Source organism: Amia ocellicauda, chromosome 4 (genome assembly GCF_036373705.1).
Source record: "Amia ocellicauda isolate fAmiCal2 chromosome 4, fAmiCal2.hap1, whole genome shotgun sequence".
Lineage (NCBI taxonomy): Eukaryota > Metazoa > Chordata > Actinopteri > Amiiformes > Amiidae > Amia > Amia ocellicauda.
Genome location: NC_089853.1, coordinates 45,909,473 through 45,929,269, shown reverse-complemented (window position 1 = coordinate 45,929,269; position 19,797 = coordinate 45,909,473). Strand labels below are relative to the sequence as shown.

At 42.6% G+C, this 19,797-nt stretch overlaps 1 protein-coding gene across 1 annotated transcript; it reads right to left on the bottom strand.

The window, feature by feature from the left end:
- Positions 1 to 729: 729 nt before the first annotated feature.
- On the bottom strand, positions 730 to 18,542 carry znf831 (zinc finger protein 831). Its single transcript, XM_066702544.1, has 4 exons — positions 18,320 to 18,542; positions 9,093 to 14,703; positions 2,529 to 2,674; positions 730 to 2,315 (listed from the first exon to the last, which is right to left on the bottom strand). The coding sequence occupies exons 2-4, from the start codon at positions 14,656 to 14,658 to the stop codon at positions 1,551 to 1,553; spliced, it is 6,477 nt and encodes a 2,158-aa protein (XP_066558641.1). The 5' UTR covers positions 14,659 to 14,703; positions 18,320 to 18,542; the 3' UTR covers positions 730 to 1,550.
- Positions 18,543 to 19,797: the final 1,255 nt, after the last annotated feature.

The window sequence follows — 19,797 nt, the reverse complement described above, 5'->3', positions numbered from 1 at the left end:
TGGAAAGAGATCCTCTTCATTATTGAAAGAATGCTCTTCCTGGCTAAACTTCCTAAAAACATGTATTCATTTGAAGAATCAAACAAGGAGATTTCCACTAAGACTTTTTCTACAGCACAATTTGTGTTTCTACAAGGGCGTTGTACTTTTAAGAGCAGCAAAGCAACAGAGGCAACAGAGATCTGGAAATGGAAATTAAATTATGATTTTAATAATAATAATAATAATAATAATAATAATAATAATAATAATAATAATAATAATACATACATACATACATACATTCAGTAGAGTTCCAACAATTAGTTGCAGTTATTAAAGTGGGGCAAATTTTGCCCTGGAGCAGAAAGCTTTGAAAGGCTTCCTGTAAGCCTGCATTTTCATTCATTTCATTGCTAGACCAGCCCTTGTAGAAATACACTAATCCAAATGTTAGGGCTTAAGAGGTAGGCCTGTAGTTTTGTTTTATATTACTTATTGTTGATATTAACCTTGTTTATCTTTGGCATGTAATCAATGCATTGAAACTCAATTAGTGCTTAGAAGAAAGGACACTGACAGAATTTCAAAAGAACTGGCTAAGGTAAGATTAGATTTGATGTTGTGGATCTTGGCCAACAGGCAATTGAATCGTAAACCCATGAAGGTATAAACTGACAACAAAAGGCAGTGATATTCCAAAGCAGGATAATGAAAACCGTGTTTGTTTGTTATTTTACTATAGACATCTTTGTTTAAAAAAATCTTTATTGACATCATAGGAAAAACATTCCACAATCCAAAAAAACCTGAAAGGCCACAAATGCATGGTCTCATTTTTTACATTCAGAGGACCACAACTTGAAATGAAATAGAATAAAGGAAATTTTACACACCAGCTAATAACAAAACAAATCAGAACAAAAAAGTAACACTATTGTCAGTTTTAGCATGTACAGACACCTCCCACTTATTTTTAGTTACCACCACTCATCCGCCCTCACGCCCAGTTACCGTCTGGCTTCCTCGCTATATATTTTGTCACACTTGTCTGATTTGTCACACTTGTCTGACAATATTCTTCTTACTTACAGCAATAGTCTGTTAGTGAACTTACTGGAAGTGGTATAGGAAGGGCCTCAGTGCTTAGTTTGTTCATTCTGACCCATTTCAGACCCGTTATCTATACAATTCAAGAAATGTTTGCCTAAATATGGCCATTTCTTCTTTAAGTGTTAACCTATGAAACCCAGTGGACTGCAGCCCTCAAGTCTAAAGTTTTTCACTCTTTCAGTCTGTGTTTCACTCTGTTCCGATGAAGATATTTGGCACAACAGGCTTCATATTTAATGTAACTGCACAAACAGTCAGCTAATCCCAAGAAACACGGGATTCAAGCCTTGTAGGGTAAGAGTTCGTATGTATCTGTACAAGCAACCCGGCAATGTTATTGAGGGATGTCATCACAGATTCCAGGTTGACTCGTGTCCTGGATCTGTGTGCCGTTGCTGCTCTGGAAAGTGCTGGGCTGATGCCGGAGAAGTGAGTGTCTCTGCAGTGCGTAGTTGCCCCTACAGTTCAATGACCAGCTTACCCTCGTCATCGCTGCTGCTGGTGTCAGTCTCCTCCAGGCCGGTCTGCACGGATCTGCTAGAGCCCAGAGGGACTTCATGGAGCCCCTCCAAAGTCGTGTCGTGAGGCATGTCCTCATGCAAGGAGCACCGGACGTTGATTGTGAGTACACCCTCTGGATCTGCCACCTGGGCCACATCCTCTGACAGGGGGACGGTAGAGGAGCATGCCAAACTCAAGCGAGGACTACGGTGAAGTGGGTCTGCCTCCGAGTGCTCTGGATTGGCTTTGTTCTTGTCCACCATTGTGTTAACCAGTTCGGGGAGGGGAAGGCTGTGTGGGCCACGGGGGCCAGCACTGGGATTGCCCTTCACTGCAGGAGCCCCCCTTGGGCTCCAATGTGCCTGTCTCTGTACTGGGATGGGGCTCTCAGACTGGAAGCTCTTCTCCATTGACAGGAAGTTCCTCTCTGAGACCAGAGTAGCTGGAGCCTTCCTGATGCCACTTCTTGTGACCTGAGTGAGGCCCTCACTAGCCAGTAGGATAGGACAGGCCTTTTGCACACAGCCAGCTGGGGGGTGAGAATGGCTGTCTGGTAAGGGAATGAGACAAACTTCTCTGCCAGAAGGGGGACAGGGGACAGCATCCTGGCACAGAACGTCAGACAGTGTGTTGGATGCTGAGGGACGAATGGTATCCAGATGGTCTGAAGTCTTCCTAGAGGTCTTCTCATGTACTTGTTGTGTCTTACAGGCCTCTGCCTCCTTTTAAGGAGAAAAAACACAATTTAATCAGGGAGATATGACTTAGATTTTGACATAATAATACTAAAAACCATGTAGAACTCGATTATGCAAGATCTAAATAAAAATAATACATGTATGCTGATTATTTATTGCCTTAAATTATGAATGTTGTTGTGTTTCTGTCAGCACTGCGCTGTTACTATCATTCATTTCTAGAGGGAGGGGTCTTACCATTGCATGTTCACCGACTAGTGTCTGGGAATCAGAGGAACCACTTCCTCTGGTTTCTGACTGTGTAGCCCTCCTGCTGCTGTCGCTCTCTGTTGCCCTCTCTGATTGAAAAGTGGAAGTGCATGTCAAACTCTTTAACATCCCACCTATGGACATTGACACAAATCAAATCCAGCCATTAGTTACAAATAAGTAAGACACCACTATTGTCTCTCATGAATGACCCACTATTGGGTCATTCATGGTTTTGGTTTCTCTTCTCTGTAGCTTGTCAACTTGATTGAGGCGAGCCACTGTGAAGCCAGAAAATAATCCCCCGTCTTCGAGGAAGTCACCAAAATGAAACAAGTGCCTCATCTTTTCACACAATCTCAGTTCTAATCATTAAACCTTAAGCAGAAGACCTTCCGGTTCTGTTTGACAGGCTATGATTAGCTGACTGGCTTTTACCAACAGTCTCTGTTACAAATGGTATCCTCTTCAAAAGGCTAATAAATCTCCCTGTGGCTTTGTGTCATCATAAGAAGAAAGGAATGAGATTGCTCAAGAACCACTAACCCTTTCTAGAGAAAAGAAGCAGTACAATGCAAGTAATTACAGCTGTCGAATGATGGATAAGTTAATCCACCTGAATGTATCGGAGGGGTATTTTAAAGCACTGTTCCTGAAAGTTAAATTCAGGCAGCCGGAGTTGTATTGTCACATGCCTTGTGTGAAATCCTTCTGTCACTGTCAACTGTGGCTTTCTTATTGAAATGAGACATTGTCTTATAACCACACATTGCTAAGTAAATAAATGAACAAATACAATCATGTACATCTCCACTTTTTAAGTTTTAAAGCAAGGGTTTGATGTGGTTTTCTATAAACAGGCACATTCTTGAGGTCAAATTGAATCACTAAATCAAAAAGAGAACTGTGCAATTTTTTAATATTTCTCATTTGTTCTGTTTCTCTACAGATGTGTGGTGCTTCACAAGAATCCGGGTATTTCCGTTGACTCCTGTGGTATGAGCTGGTGTGTGTTCTGCACTCCTCACTGAACTGTATCTAACTCTCCCTCTCAGTAGGAGCTGTACAAAATACAGTCTACTTCGACATCTGTTCAACTAAGGCATTTGGATGTTCAACAATGCTGATGAATACACACAATTTAGGTTAATTTCATGTGCCCCCTACACAGTGTTTTTTTTAATTAAGTTTAACATCAATCAATTAATCTATTTATCTATCTATGGCTCTCTCTCTCTCTCTCTCTCTCTCTCTATATATATATATATATATATATATATATATATATATATATACACTCACCTAAAGGATTATTAGGAACACCTGTTCAATTTCTCATTAATGCAATTATCTAACCAACCAATCACATGACAGTTGCTTCAATGCATTTAGGGCTGTGGTCCTGGTCAAGACAATCTCCTGAACTCCAAACTGAATGTCTGAATGGGAAAGAAAGGTGATTTAAGCAATTTTGAGCGTGGCATGGTTGTTGGTGCCAGACGGGCTGGTCTGAGTATTTCACAATCTGCTCAGTTACTGGGATTTTCACACACAACCATTTCTAGGGTTTACAAAGAATGGTGTGAAAAGGGAAAAACATCCAGTATGCGGCAGTCCTGTGGGCGAAAATGCCTTGTTGATGCTAGAGGTCAGAGGAGAATGGGCCGACTGATTCAAGCTGATAGAAGAGCAACTTTGACTGAAATAACCACTCGTTACAACCGAGGTATGCAGCAAAGCATTTGTGAAGCCACAACACGTACAACCTTGAGGCGGATGGGCTACAACAGCAGAAGACCCCACCGGGTACCACTCATCTCCACTACAAATAGGAAAAAGAGGCTACAATTTGCACAAGCTCACCAAAATTGGACAGTTTGGAAAAATGTTGCCTAGTCTGATGAGTCTCGATTTCTGTTGAGACATTCAGATGGTAGAGTCAGAATTTGGCGTAAACAGAATGAGAACATGGATCCATCATGCCTTGTTACCACTGTGCAGGCTGGTGGTGGTGGTGTAATGGTGTGGGGGATGTTTTCTTGGCACACTTTAGGCCCCTTAGTGCCAATTGGGCATCGTTTAAATGCCACGGCCTACCTGAGCATTGTTTCTGACCATGTCCATCCCTTTATGACCACCATGTACCCATCCTCTGATGGCTACTTCCAGCAGGATAATGCACCATGTCACAAAGGTCGAATCATTTCAAATTGGTTTCTTGAACATGACAATGAGTTCACTGTACTAAACTGGCCCCCACAGTCACCAGATCTCAACCCAATAGAGCATCTTTGGGATGTGGTGGAACGGGAGCTTCGTGCCCTGGATGTGCATCCCACAAATCTCCATCAACTGCAAGATGCTATCCTATCAATATGGGCCAACATTTCTAAAGAATGCTTTCAGCACCTTGTTGAATCAATGCCACGTAGAATTAAGGCAGTTCTGAAGGCGAAAGGGGGTCAAACACATTATTAGTATGGTGTTCCTAATAATCCTTTAGGTGAGTGTGTATATATATATAAAATATACACACATTAGGGCTGTCAATCAATATTTTTTTATCATGATTAATCTCAAGGCTTTACTGATTAATATTTTATCCCATGTAAAAATGACATAAAACATTTACATTATATATCAGTGTAATTCTAGCAGAATGGGTCTAAAATAATGCATATAAATCAATCAATCCTTCAATCAAATCTTGTTTTAATAACAATTCCGGCAGTCCAGTATAAAATTGAACCCCTGCCCCCCCCAAAAAGCAAGAGGTTGCCATAATCTCAAGAATTTTCTGCTTCTTCTTAATATATGTTTTGAAAAAGGTCTCCTGTAAATGCAGTAAGATCATCAGATTAATTTAATTAAACTGATAAGGTTTAAAAAAAATCTGCAGATAATAATATAAATAATCTTGTAGAATTTTAAAGGCATAGGCTCAATATAGGAGCTAAACCCCTATTTCTTCTCACTGACCCAGTTGCTTGGACAAACTAGTCTGTTAACATTTTTAGAAGATAATGCTGCTCTCCTTTATTGTTATTACTGGCGCCGTACATCGCCTTGACTGGCACTTTGAACATGAGCTTGTTTGGCTTTTCAGGCTTCTCTGATATTGAAATTCACCTTCACAGAGATTACGTATCACTTTGTTTTTGTCCGTTGAACCACCCGAAAATGTTTTAAAATGGAAAAAGCCATTCATTAATCCACCTTTGCTTTGTTCAACTATGGGTGCACAGAACACTCAAAATAGAAAAAATATGAACGCGTTCTTCATTCTAAATTAATCGCATGCGTTAACGCTGACAGCTAGGTAAACTAAGGGCCCATCCATTGTTCAGGCACACAAACTGAGCAACATACGGTTCCATAGATTATGATATTTAAGGTAAAGAAAGAAAAAAATAGTTTTGATGCTCTGGGTGTGTTTGGCTTGGCAGAACTCTTGCACATGCCTTGGTGCTCAGCAGTTCGTAAACCTGCAATAAGAATAAGTCCACATAATGCTGCATGTCAAGCCCCTGGAACAGAATCAGACATGAAGCCCTTAAGCTCCCCAGTCAGATGTTGTAGGGTTCAGCAGGGAGGCTCTGCTCAGCGCCCCCAGTTTACAACCCTGCTTTTCACATTGTGCTAAAAACATTTAACCAGTCAGACCTGCACAACCAACGCTCTTCCGACGCCTCTGCCAGCAGTGCTCAGTAATAACAGAGAACAAGATAGCCAGAACTGATTGCATAAATGAGATGACTTAATCAGCTTTCTGATCACAGCTTTCCTTCACCCACTTTCGTTCTCCTTTTCCTCTGCACTTTTATTAAACATGTTTGATCAATGGATTAGAACACAACACATACCATCGCCGCTCCACAATCAAGGGAGAGGGTTGGAAGGTTAACCAATTTCCCGCTTAAAAAGCTTACTTCACAGAAAACAATAACGTTATATATATTATCTGTTACTCCACCTCATAGAGTCTCCCAGTCTAGATCATACAAAAAGCAAAAGAGGAACGTGACTGACTTTCTGTTGGCATTTTCATGTAATTTCAATCCTTGTTTGTTTTGCTGGGTGGCTCGTTTGACTAATCACGGTTTTACAACTCTCTTGGGTTCCTGTTGGTTGTTTTTTTTTGTCTGTTAATGCATTATGGCATTTCTTGAAAACAAAGCTTGAACAAATAAGCAAACAGCAAATTACCTCGTGGGAAAGGTAGACATTCTTGGCAGAAAGCTGTATTATGTGATGGACCATTTCCTTGATGAAATAATTAAGAATAAATTCAGATGTACTCTATAACATTCCATTGTCGGTTCCCACTAACATTCATGCCTCTGAAGTCATGGCACTATTGATTTCTTCCTCACATTTAAGTACATTTTTAAACATTATATCAATTCCCTAAAGCGATTTGATGCTTTTATTTAACTTAAAATAGTTATATGAGCCTTTTGGAGCAAAAGAAAAGGTGAAACAGACAGAAACAATATGCTTTCTGTTTTTTTAAGGGGCTATTCAGGTGAAGAAGTAAGTAAGTGCCTGACTGCTAATGTAACCCAGATGATTCAGAAATGTATGTCTCTGCACTTTCAAGGAGCTGCTGTCTTCTCGGTTCATGCCCGTCTTAGAAGTCAGTTTGTTTAAAAAAGACACCGGATCTCTTGGTTCAGCTTACCTCAGTGTCTCTTTGTTGCTTCCAAATCCCCATCCACAGATTTGCACCTAGGCCCTGCTAAGGGTGTGTTTTTTTGTTTTATTTTTCTAACTGGGAAGCAAGTCGCTCACAAACCACATACTTCCAAGATGTTGGTTGCCAAGATTTATCTCCTTCATTGTGATGTGTGTTTTGAGATTTGCTTATCCTAGCCAATCCTCCTATCTTGATTTGACCTTTGACCTTTGACTGATTTGTTTTGCTTTTGTCTTTGACCTCTGACCCGTTACCCTTTGTGCCCTTCTGGGCTGTCAAGGGGCTCTCATAAACTCATCTGGGGGCTCTTGAGACACATTGCTGTTTGCATGTACAGTTACTATTCATAATTGTGTATTTCACAGCTTTCTTGTTGTAGACCTCACCGTTTACAGCCAGGTAGAGGAAATCTTTGGATTATCATGTTTGCTGGGATCTGGATAAAGGTAAAATACAATCTCTTAGAATCCTCCTCGCTGTACACTGTCAGAACTGCACATGTACAAGCCATTGTTTGATGAATATAATGGTGTAAGTCTAGCAAAATTCTGCTAAGAAATTCAGACCACATTATTATATAGTTTTCTTGACTTCAAATGTTAACGAGAGTCTATGTGGAAGTAGAAACAGGTTTGCACTGGAGCACGTAATCAATCAAAAGCTAAATTTCTCTAACCAACAGCTGCATTTCAGAAGTCTGGGGAAAAATATGCCAACGACATTAAAGTCACGATTAGTGAAAGAAAAACACGACCCTACTAAGCTGGAGTTTTGCGTGACGATAAATGGGTTATGTAATGCATGACTGGGAGAGATATTTTATTCACAGATTTTGGAGTGAGCTCTGGCTGATGATTAAGAGTCCCTGCACTCTGAACAAACCATGTTTTGAGATCTTTCTTTTCTTTTTTTTTTGCTTCCACCTATATATATATATATTGCTGTATCATGCAGCATGTGAAAGAGCAGACCTGTGTATGTATTCTGCAACAACATCTGCCAGACATCTACTTGATCTACTTGTCTTACAGAATTCAATCCCATAGTTACATCTGTGATAATTTACAGTTTATAGTGCAGTTTATTACCCTATACCCGCTGAGCCCTGCTAGCTGCTGAAATAATAATGTTTATCTGCTAAAGTTGTAAAATAAATAATATGAAAACATGCAAGAGAGTTTAGATTAGCCTGGAATTTATGACCCAATAAGATGCATGCCTGAGAGATCATAACTTGGTAACTTCTGTGTCTATATACACATGCAGGAGGCTTCCAGAGAGACTGAGGTGTAGTGTGATCACACAGCTCCACCTTGTGGGAAAGAGTTATCAGTACCTACTACATTTCTGGAAAAGCAGAAATTGCATCAACACAAAATACACCAAGCTGACTTTTTTTTCTTCTGAGCCACAGATTTGTTTTGGTATTGCTTTATTTTTCTTAATGATTAATTCTTCTAATTTGTGGAATGATGAACTGGCTAACATTTGCCAGGACAGGATTGTATTTCTCAAGAGACAGATGCATGTATATGAGATTTTTGGAGGGTGGTCTTTTTACAGATTGAGAGCATGTTTGTTTGTTTATTATTCTAGCCAGTGCGTTAAATGTGAGTTCATATTCATATTTCCAATTCATAAGCAGTGTGCCTCCATGTTGCATGATGTGACATTTGTATTACAACAGCAAATACATTTTAAAAAAGGATTTAATTTGATTTCCTACTTGCTTATTCTGCATATATATGCATATTTAATTTACCTTTGTTATTGAAGACCACAGAACTCAACAGTGGCTTGGTATTGTGAAGTACCTGGTATAATGACAGCAATATTACTTTGTTGTGGCATCATACCTGCAGTATGGTTTTGCTGCACTTCCTGCACTGATTTGGAGCCACAAAGTTGTCTTCTCTCTTCTGATTTGTCTTCAGATTTGCAGCATGAGAAAGTGGGCTTAGCAGCTGGTCCCATCACCTTCTGATCTCCACTTCTCTTTAAATGAATGCCTGCTTGAACACCCTCTTGCTGGGCAGATGATGGCCGTGAAGGTGGGGGTTGTGATGGTATGGATGAGATGTTGTCACTGTCCCCCGTCAGAATGTGATGAACCAGCCCCCTGTCCATAGTGGCTGGGCTGCTGTGGCATTTGTAAGAGGGGAACACACTAATGCTGTGTGGCACAATGCTGGGATTAGTCTCTGTTAGTTTGTATCGCTGGGCCGTGCATGCAGGAGACAGCATCTGGCTGAGTTCCTTGCCCACTTTGTTGTGATTGGCACATTTGTAGTATTGGTTTCCGTGGTTGGTTTCCAATCGGCCCACATTACATGGCACTCTCTGGTTTAGAAGTTTGTATTGGCCTGAGGCATCTAGTGCGATACTTGCTGAATTGATTTCTGCTGGGTGTGCAGCACTAGAGGGAGAAGAACTGGCAGCTAGGTGGGATTTTTCTTGGCCGGGAAGTTTGCCTATAACCTGTTTGGTTTGTTCATTATTGGAAGCCTGCGGAAGTGTGTGGATAGCAAATGTAACATTGTCATCTTGTTTTACTTCTTTTTTGTTGTTCAGGTTTATTTTATCCTTCAGACGTCTTGGGACAGATTCCAGATCACCTGAAGCAGAGCCTTGTGATGTACTGGAGGGAGAGATCTGAAGAAGCTTCTGTGAGCTTAGATCTGACTTTCTGGAATCAGGTGCCATCTGAGCAGAGGGCTGATTCTGGGTTGTGATTTTGTGTGCACTTGTCCCTGTGTCGGGGCTGTTGATGCACAAGGATAGAGGTGGCTCTAATATCTTTCCCTGCAAAAGGCTCATGTCCTCAAAGGTAGGAATTTGATAAAGTGGAGCAGACCTACTTGGCTCCTGACACAATGTGTATTGCAGGCCATCCGAAGCTTCAGGCAGTGCGTGATTGCTCTCTCGGGTTGTTGCAGATGGCATGGGCAGTCTATGCAGTGCTAAAAGGGTTTCACTGCTACCTCCCTGTGTCTCTGCTGTTTTTCCAAGTACTTGAACTGCTTTCCAAGGGGATGAGGATCCAGTGAAAAGACCCTCACTTTGATGGTGCACTTGGTTTGATGTGGAAATGATGTTCTGGCTCTCATATATTCCCTGTAGGTGGGAAAAGTGTTGTGAAGCAGTCTCTTCCTGGATTGGGATTTCGTGTCTGCAATATTCATGACCTTCTTCATGCTGGGTCTGCGTTTTGTTTTTCATTGAAGGCTGTGGTTTAATGAGAGAAATCTCCCTGGAACATTGCTTGTGATTCTGCTCAGTAACCACCTCCCTTTCGCTACTTGTCCTACACATGTCTGGTCTGTCTGGGCATGGAATAGGGGTCTCACAACAGGCCCTTACATTATTGTTTTTCATTGCCTCTCTTTGAATGTTCCAGGATGGTAGTTCTTGCATTGTTTTGTCTGTTGCCTCGGGTTGGCGGTCTGCCTTTTCTACCTCAGCGTAGATAACCAGAGCTGTTGTTATGGATGAAGTTGTCTCCAGAGACAGACACTGAGCCATGTCCATTGATTTAGGTGGAATTCCCCTGACCTGCTGGGTATCACAGCGTGGGGATGCAGGAGCATGAGGTTGAAAAGTTGTCTCTTCTGAGGTTGTTCCCGTGTCACCTGCTCTTTTTGTGGGTGGCTGGATATCTTTGTCAAATACAGATGTTCCCTGTGAAATTCTGTCTTTGGCATTGTTCTCAGTAGATGAATGAATGCTTTCGTTTTGTCCTTTACTTTGTGAGAGGTGTTCACTCTGCAATACTCTCTGCTCACTGTGTCCAGCTGAATGTTCTGACAGATTATATTCAGGTGGCATTACCTTTTGAACAGGGGACTTTACTAATTCACAGTTAGATTTGAAATTGATAGACTTGTCTAAAATATATTCTTTTTGACTAACCCCTTGAGCTGGATAGAACCAACTGTGGTGTGCTGGGAAATGTGTGCTGCTGCCTGTTTGAGCTGGAACATTTGGCAGAATCTGGCTGCTTCTAGGAATGGATTTGTACTGAATAGAAACCCTGTCTGGAGGAGATTCTCCTGTGCTCTTGCATTCAGTCTGATCTGTTTTGGATGAGGATGTCTGACAATCAGAATGTCTAGAGGGACCTGATAATCGCTGTGATATAGTGTCTGAAGATGACAGGCACTGCTCTATGTGAATGTCTTTCTGTATTATTTCTACTCCATTGCCTTCCTGTACGTGTTCAACTAATTCAGTATCATTTATAACTTCCGCTGCCTCTTTTTGTAGAAGGCCATCCTGCAGGGCACATTCTTTAGATGTAGTTCCAGTGCTGGTAATGCATTTGGAGGCATCAGATGCATTTGTGAGATGTTCTGCAATAAGTGGTGCTTTAATTTTTACATTCCCTGTGTCCATTTTACTCTCTGTCACTTTTGCCTTAATTACTTCACAATGTAGATTTGACATTGGCTGTTTTGCAGTACAGGTAGTTAATGGGTTATTCAATAACGATTGATCTTCTTCAGATTTTGCATTCTGAGCATAACTGCTAGTATCCCTCCTGAACAACTCAGAATTCAGACAGGCTGTGGTTTTGACAGCTGGGAGCCTCTGGCTTGTGGCTTGAGAGAAGGTAGGACTTCCTTGGCTGGCACTGCATGGAAGTTTCAGCTGGTACTTTGGAAGAAAGCTTCTGGAGGCAGAGTTTCCCTTGCCAGGAGAAGCAGATGTCCCAGAGTCTATATCTATGGACTGAGAAGAACTGGTTTCCTGGATTTGAACTGGAGCTTGATTAAAATGTCTGTTTATGAACCTGAAGTTTAAATTCATCCTGTGGTCCTGTGGGTTTTCATTTGAACTCCTTTCTACAGAAGTGGTGTCTTTCTTGGCACTGTAGACTGCCCTGATTTGGTTTGGTTGGTGATTGCTGTTTTCTGGCGTACTGATAACACATGTCTGACTAAAGACATTCTGTGCCTTTTCCCCATGCTCCTTTCCCTCCGCCAAGGAACTAGACCCACACAAGCGCTCATCTGTCTTTTGTTTCTTCCTCTCTGATGGTAGGTGGCCCAAACACATTTGTGAAGCAATGCCCTTGTCTTGCTCTATTGTTTTAAAGGCATGGACCTCTTTTGTACTCCATGCTCCACTGATATGTGTGCAATCTGAACCTACGATGCTTTTTTGCCTGACCAGACATTGGTGCATTGAGCCAGATGTCCCTTTGAGAATTGGTTTCTGGAAAAGCGGTGAGGAATCAAGGCTGCTGGATTGCTTTGTAGAAGTAACCACACCACTGGTGGGAGTGCAGGATGATGGAATGATGTCAATTTTGTCTGCACGTGCAGGTGCATTCAGATCTGTAGATGTCTCTGAAATATTATGTACTCTGAGCACTGGAGTTGCTGGAGTAGCCATGCTGCTACTCTGATCTTCTGAAATGCTTCCTGGCTCCATGCTCACTGGAGTTTTCCTTCCCTTTCCAATTCCACCAGCTAGCTTGGCATTCTGATCAGAACCTTTCTCCATCTGGTACAGCTTCCTGAAAGTTCCATCTCCGTACATGTACCATTTGTTGTAGGAGAACTTTGGTGCCTTTTTACGGCGACACTTACCCCCACTGGACTCACCAACACTGTCAATGGAGTCCCCCTCGGAGCTAAGGCTGCTCTGACAGCCCTCCTCCACAGATGTAGAATGACTTTCAGATGTTGGCAAGCAGTCCACAGCCACCTGTCTCACAAGGGATCTGTGATGTGTGGACTGTAGATCGACAGATCTTGCCGCAAAGTCTCCTGTGTACAAATGACCAGAGCTGTCCCTCCCTCCTATGAAAGCAGTCTCTCTGTGATAAAAGCACTGTGTGGTGTTCCTCTCCAAACCTGAAGAGCTGGCAATAAAAGGCATGGAACTGCTCCGAGTCACAGGTATGCGCTCAAGGCTTGTTGAACGTTGGGTGGGCACTGAGTTGTATGGAGCCGGCTTAGGACTGCTGTCCGGCTTGGGCCAGTTTGCACCAATGCTGGTCTTCTTGCTTGCTTTAATTTCAAAATGAAACGAGTCTTTGTAGGTGTAGGGCATGGGGAGGTCGATGCTGCCTTGCTTGGACAGCACTGTCTTTCTGGGTCTCACGTTCTCCAAGCATTTGTCATCTACTAAGGCATCGTTGTCAGATATCAGCTTGGAGATGCGCTCCTCTAATGTCTTCTTCTCCAGCACCGATGTCCTGGGTTTGGTCCCACTGTGGGTGGTGTCAGTCTCGGCTGTGCAGTTCGCTGTAGGTGGGGCTGTTGCCTCACCTTGGTATTCCATGGTGGTTTCCAGAAGAGACTCCATGCTGGGCTCCCGCAGGCTGCTGTTAGGGCTGGAAACCCAAGACTGCTGCTCACCACTTTCTGAAAGTGACAGATACCCAGAATCCGTGCTGTCATGGCTCTGGGACTTGCCACTCGAAACTCGCGAGTCCCACTGTTTGGAAAAGTAGGTGGCTTCCTGCCTTTGAAGGGGAAGATGTCGGTTTGGCGTTGGAGGTGACGGCCTTTCTCCATCCTCGCTGTTCTGTCGGCTATCAGGTCCAGATGGCTGCTTTGTTCTCTGAGCAAGGGAGCTCAGATTTTCTTGGTTTCCATTGACAGGTGCAAGGATGACCAAAGCAGCCTGGTGCAAAGCCCAGCCAGTATCGGGTACTGTCCTACCCTGTGCCGCAAGAGCAAGATCTGTGGTTGGGGCACAGGGCTCTACTGGAGGTGTAACAGCAGGAGCAGCAGCAGCAGTTTCTTTCTCAAAGCTTCCCAAGTCTCCACTCTGTGTTCTTTCCATGCTCTCCAGTGAATGACAGGTGTCAGTGGACCCCTGGGAAGTCTCCTGGTTGCTGATGCTGACGCTGCGCTCGGACTCCGAAGAGAGGCGGGCATGTGCCTGGGTGCGCTTGTGCTTGTACAGGTTGCTCTGTGTCTTAAAGGCAATGCCGCAGGTGGCACAGGGGTAGGGCCTCTCCCCGGTGTGGCAGCGCAGGTGTTTCTCCAGGACACTGGGCTTCAGGCAGTCACGGCCACAGTGCTGGCACACGTGCTTCCCAGCTGACCTGGGCTTCCCTGGGGCCACGCTGGCTGTCCTCTGACCTGGTTGCAGCATGGGCACGCCATTGACGATGTTGAGCGTTAGGGTGGGCAGGCTCTGGTTGCTCTCTGCCTGGCCCATGCCCTCTGGCAGCTGAGGAACTGACAAGTGGATGGTCAGGGAGTCCTGTCTGGGCATGGGCTGCAGCTGTGGGTAGAAGGGAAAGCTCAGAGGGTTGAGGTACACTGCTGGCAGGGGCGGCTGTACACTCGGCATCCTGCCTTCCCCTCGTGCTGTTGCTGTGATGCTCGTGGGCTGAGCCAGACAATCCTGCGCTAGCTGGCTGGGAGCTGGAGCACTTAAACATTCCTGCTTGTTGGTCTCCATGGTAACCAGTTTCTCGTGATGTTATTAGACTGGGGCACTAATTACCTGCGAAAGAAGCACATTTTTTTTTTCATTAGACCTTTGCTAACCAGCCACTCTGAGACTTTATTTGTCACAGTGAGTTTGTGGATTATCAAGTCAGGTCTCCCTTTAAGCTATAGGTGTGTGCACATGGCTTTTGAGTGCATTTTAAAAAAGTATGCTGTTTTAATGATGTTTGTGATGGTAAAGTTACATGCGGACACTCCAGAGGAGTGTGTGTGCTGGAGTGAGAAAAAGTCTGAGAAATGGAAGTGATGGCTCATATTGAGACATAGTCTGGGTCAGGTAAAGTCATAAAATGAATTGCAGATTACCTTGTCAAAGTCTTTCTCCCATGATACTGTGTAATATGATAAACACAAAGAAAAACAAAATGGATAATGCAAACATCTTTGCAGTGAAGCATGCTCACTCTTTCTATGACATCCAGAACATAAACATTGAATGATTCTCCGTGCAGTATTATATAAAACAGTAGCTGTAGGTTTTTATATATAAAAAACCATAAATATAACAAGCAACAGTTAATGTTTTTATCTGTTTTTTTACATATATCGTCCTGTTCATGTTTAATATCTCTATATCTCATTAGAGTAGACAGTATATGAGTACATGTATTTGCATGCATATCAACTGTAATGTAAAACCTGGTGACAAATGAACACATTTAATGCAAAGTTTTGAAATCTGAGATGCATGCAAAGAAAGCCTCGCTGATTTTAGCAGAAATGTCTCCCACTCACACTTGTGCCATGTGCAGCGCAGGGCTGGTCCATGTTTGCATGCAAAACAAGCAATGCAGATATGATCTTATTCTCACACATTCAGAAGTGTGGTTAGAGAGAGCTCTAATGCAAGTGACTCACCAGTCAGATGAGACACGAACGCAGAACGAAACTAGCGGGCACCTTTTGAATGCAGTAGGCCTCTAACAAAAATAACAGGTAAATAATAGCAATGCACAACACATACCATGCATTATGTTCCCTTCCCCCTCCTGGGTGGAACCAGGTCTGAGGAGCATCTCTGACTACAGTACCTTCTCAAAACTCACTGTATTTTATTTTTTAAACCAAACTATGAACTGTGAACCAGCGCACTGCTACTAGACGCCTACCCACCAGATAAGATCAGATCACAAGCACCTTTTCATGAATTCTCTATTCTACTATGTGCTTTCTGTACAAGATGATTTGAGTATAATCCCTCATCCTAATTAAAGTAGTTGCTGTATGTTGTACAGTATATTTACGTGCTGCGTAAATGAATTTAATCTTTTTCATGCAGTTGTGTTGTGGAAGAATAAAGAATATCCAGTGAACGGCTACTGTCCTGGTTATGACATCAGCATTACTGTATGAATTAATTGTGTTATGAAATGAACACTGACGAGGGCCTGTGCACCTCCTCCACTGTCATTAACACTGCGCGACCAGCTGACAAAATCTTGGACTGGAACACTGGACATATGGAATGTGTCATCCACCAGTAAGACACATTGTAAGGTCCCTGTCTCCATGCATTTCAGTTTGGAATCTATTGGAGACATATGGGTTATGAACCTGTGATGGTAAACTACTTTTTAAAATAAAATACAGGTTTTGTCTTGGCTTTGCACCCTCCACCCCACAATCCTCTGCACTACCCTTGCCAATCTGTTAAACCACTTTGATGTGTCCATATGTTGCTTAATTACCTTCTGGACAGTTCTTAATTTACACAGTGATGGCATAGAGAACAAAGTCAGGATTCCTGGAACACAATCAGCCCAGGTGTGCCCCCATCTCTTCCGGGTAGTGTGGCAGCTGCCCCCTGGAAGGATCCTTAGCAATCACAGACTAACACAAACTCTATCTCTCTCTGTCCCTCTCAGGGGGGAATACATTAGCACTGATTCTTTGCATTCATAGTGGCTACAGTCTGTTGGATACCCCCTCCATATTAATACAAAAACTTAAAATATTTTATGCTTTTGCTCTCTGTGTTCAATTGGACACAGGCACAACTTGCAGCAGCCCTACTAGCTGCTTTCTCTGTCAGGTGTGAACTGTGATCTTTAGCCCCCAGCTACCCTGACATTTCTCAGGCAAAAACATTCTCCGCAATCGCACAGTGAGTGAACTTACTGGGTCTGAGCTCCAGGGGATGTTTAAGAATTTTTTTCAGCAGGGGACTAAACAGGACACACACCATATAACCGAAAGTAACGGGACACGCATCCTTCAAGTAATGCTTTGTACTACATGCAGACCTTGCACTGAACACCAGCATGTTTGGTGATATTCTGGACTTTGAATACCAAAATGTGTATATATCCCTTCGACATGAAAATACGTGTTCCCAGTTCATGCAGTCTCCAAAGTAATTCCCAGTAAATTACTGTTACTCTCTGCCGTCACAGAGGGAAATTTGCTTAGACTTTGCCAAATCAATGCTAATTATTATTCTACTATAAAAAGACTCAGTGATATACTGAAATGAGACATTAACAATGATGTAATAATATTAGGCTAATCCCAAAGAAATGTTGTCAGTCTGCAAGTCAGGCTTTATTCAAAATATTTGTAAAACAACAATAGGTAGGAGAAGGTATTTCTCTGTACCAAGGAATACCCTTACCCCTGTATTACATAAATACTTAAATAAAAAAGTATAATAATAATACCAGTCTGGAAATGCTCTCTTTTTGTAGGGCTTCTATTTTTAGTAAACATATATAACTAAATACCGGAGTAATGAAATTGTACTTCAGCTACAGTGTTGATTGACTTCCAGTAAAATTACCCATTAGTTAATGTCATAACAGCTTGGCGATAAAAGTTCACGTCAGTTACACAATGAAACTATTGTTATCTGTTTTTCTTAAAGGTCAGCCACTGAATTGCTCTCTAACCTTTAAGTAAATCACAAAGACGAAGTGTCTGACAGTGTCACTGATTTCACAAGGCACTTCCTCAAAGAGAATGTATATTTCTCACTACTAATCTCAGTGTAATTCCCCAAAGATGTGCTTTGAAGAAAAATGAGATAAAAAAAGTAATACATCAATATTAAAGAGTGTTTGTAGGAGAATTATTTTACCTAATGTTACATAATCTGCAACATGATATGTTTTTGGCTTGATCAAAATCTTGCTCCAAAGCATCTTTCTGTTCTCAATTAAAGTATTTATTTTAATATAATTTAAAAATATACATATTCATTTTTTTATAGATAGTTCTGGTCTGAAAGTTGTTTAGTTGTGGTGGTTGTTGTTATTTGTTATTTTAGAGGTGGGAGTCACTTTCTAGTCCTGACCTCGCATGTCCATTCACTTTCCTAACGGGAAGCGAGAGAAATGAAAGAAACATGCAGTGAAATACTATGCCCTGTACTCACCTAATTAATTCATATATTCAAATAGCAAGATAAAGGTCTGCTTAGGTCTAGTTTCAACTTTTGCATGTAGCTTTCCTGTTTCAAAATATACCAGCGTACTGTACCACAGTCCCATCTTCACTGCATATGTTCCACTTAGTTCTAGTATTTGTAGCTTGGTATTATGAAACTGTAGAACAGTATCATGTGAGTTTCTGTTGAGTTGTGTTAGAAAGCAGGCCATGCAATAGAAATGACTTACCCCAGCTCTAGAAGAATTGTGGATACTCCTTTAGCTCCTGGGGCCATTCCTGGCTGTTTGTGCTGTCCTCTAAACAGCACGGGGCTTTTTGGACATAAACAATAGCCACTAGTTCCATGTGCCTGAGAAGACAGAGAGACACTTGTCACAGCCTCTCTCCCTCTTTTACGTTGTACTTCTGGTTTGTCTCTTTGTTGTTGTTCTTTCTTTCTTTTTAGGGGAACTGTTGCTTGTGTGATGAGAAAAACCCTGTCACATCCTCTATGCAAATCATAGCAAAACCAGAGAAAGATGCTGTGGAGAGGATGACAGAGAGAGAGAGAGAGAGAGAGAGAGAGAGGGAGGGAGGAGGAGGAGGAGGAGGAGGAGGAGGAGGAGGAGGAGAAGAGATGCATGCAATACTACTTTCAAACAAAGGCGTTTAGATCAGAAGTTGATTTTAAAAAAAGGCAAGCGAGGAGGAGAAAGCAGAGAGGAGGAAGAAGTGAGTGAAAGAAAGGGGTGATGAAAAGGGAGCAACAGAGGGCAGGAGAAGGGGGGTGGGGAGAGAGAGAAGCAGAACAGAAAGAAACACGAGTGACCACAATTTCAGTGCACAAACGGGAAGTAGGCAGGCAGGCAGACAGACAGACTGGCTTACCTTTGCATTGAGGCTTGCAAACATGCTGTGCTTTTTGTCTTGTGAGTCAGTGCCTGACTCCTTGCTCCACCACACACACACACATGCATAGAACAGGGGTATGTGTGAGCACGTGTGGGTGTGTGTATTAGTGGGGGTGTACTGCCAGAGTGTTCTTTATATATATATATTTATTTATTCTTCAAAAAAATGTTCTCAGAAACAGAAGGGCTGGAGTAGGAGGGAAAGTAGGTCTTTAACCCCCGTACAAAAATCGCTGGGCTCGGGCTAACCTAAGAGAGGTAATTAGGTTTTGTGGGTGAAAGGGTCCATCTGGCTTTTTGGGCAGCAAACCCCATCTCACCATCCCTTCCCTCCACACTCCCACCCGGCCACCTTGCATAGCAGTCCCTTCTGTGTTAGCCCAGACTGGAGGAGAGCAGAGTGGGCAGTTGGGGGTGGCTGCAGCCTGTGGACGTTCTTGGAGGAGATTTGGTGGCGGTTGTTGCGGGTGGGGGGGGGGCAAAAAAATAAAGAAACTAGAAACGATCATTTTTTCCCTTCTTCTTCAATTGAATTTTATTATTTCTGCTCTGTGCCTGCTGTGGCTGCTGTGGCTCTGCGTGGGCGTAGAGAAGGGGACGTGTTTAGGACTGTACAGTTTGTCCCAGAGAGTGAGCGAGGGAGAGGAGAAAAAAACTAGAAATCACACCATCGATTGATTGATAGGTACATACACTCACCTAAAGGATTATTAGGAACACCTGTTCAATTTCTCATTAATGCAATTATCTAACCAACCAATCACATGGCAGTTGCTTCAATGCATTTAGGGGTGTGGTCCTGGTCAAGACAATCT

What these genes read in the sequence shown, in the direction of transcription:
- znf831 (XM_066702544.1), bottom strand. Translation starts at nt 14,658, where the DNA reads ATGGAGACCAACAAGCAGGAATGTTTAAGTGCTCCAGCTCCCAGCCAG. An exon ending in GCAGCAAAACCATACTGCAG is followed by an intron (nt 2,675 to 9,092) that starts GTATGATGCCAC and finishes CAATGTCCATAG; the next exon opens with GTGGGATGTTAAAGAGTTTG. An exon ending in TAGTCGGTGAACATGCAATG is followed by an intron (nt 2,316 to 2,528) that starts GTAAGACCCCTC and finishes TCTCCTTAAAAG; the next exon opens with GAGGCAGAGGCCTGTAAGAC.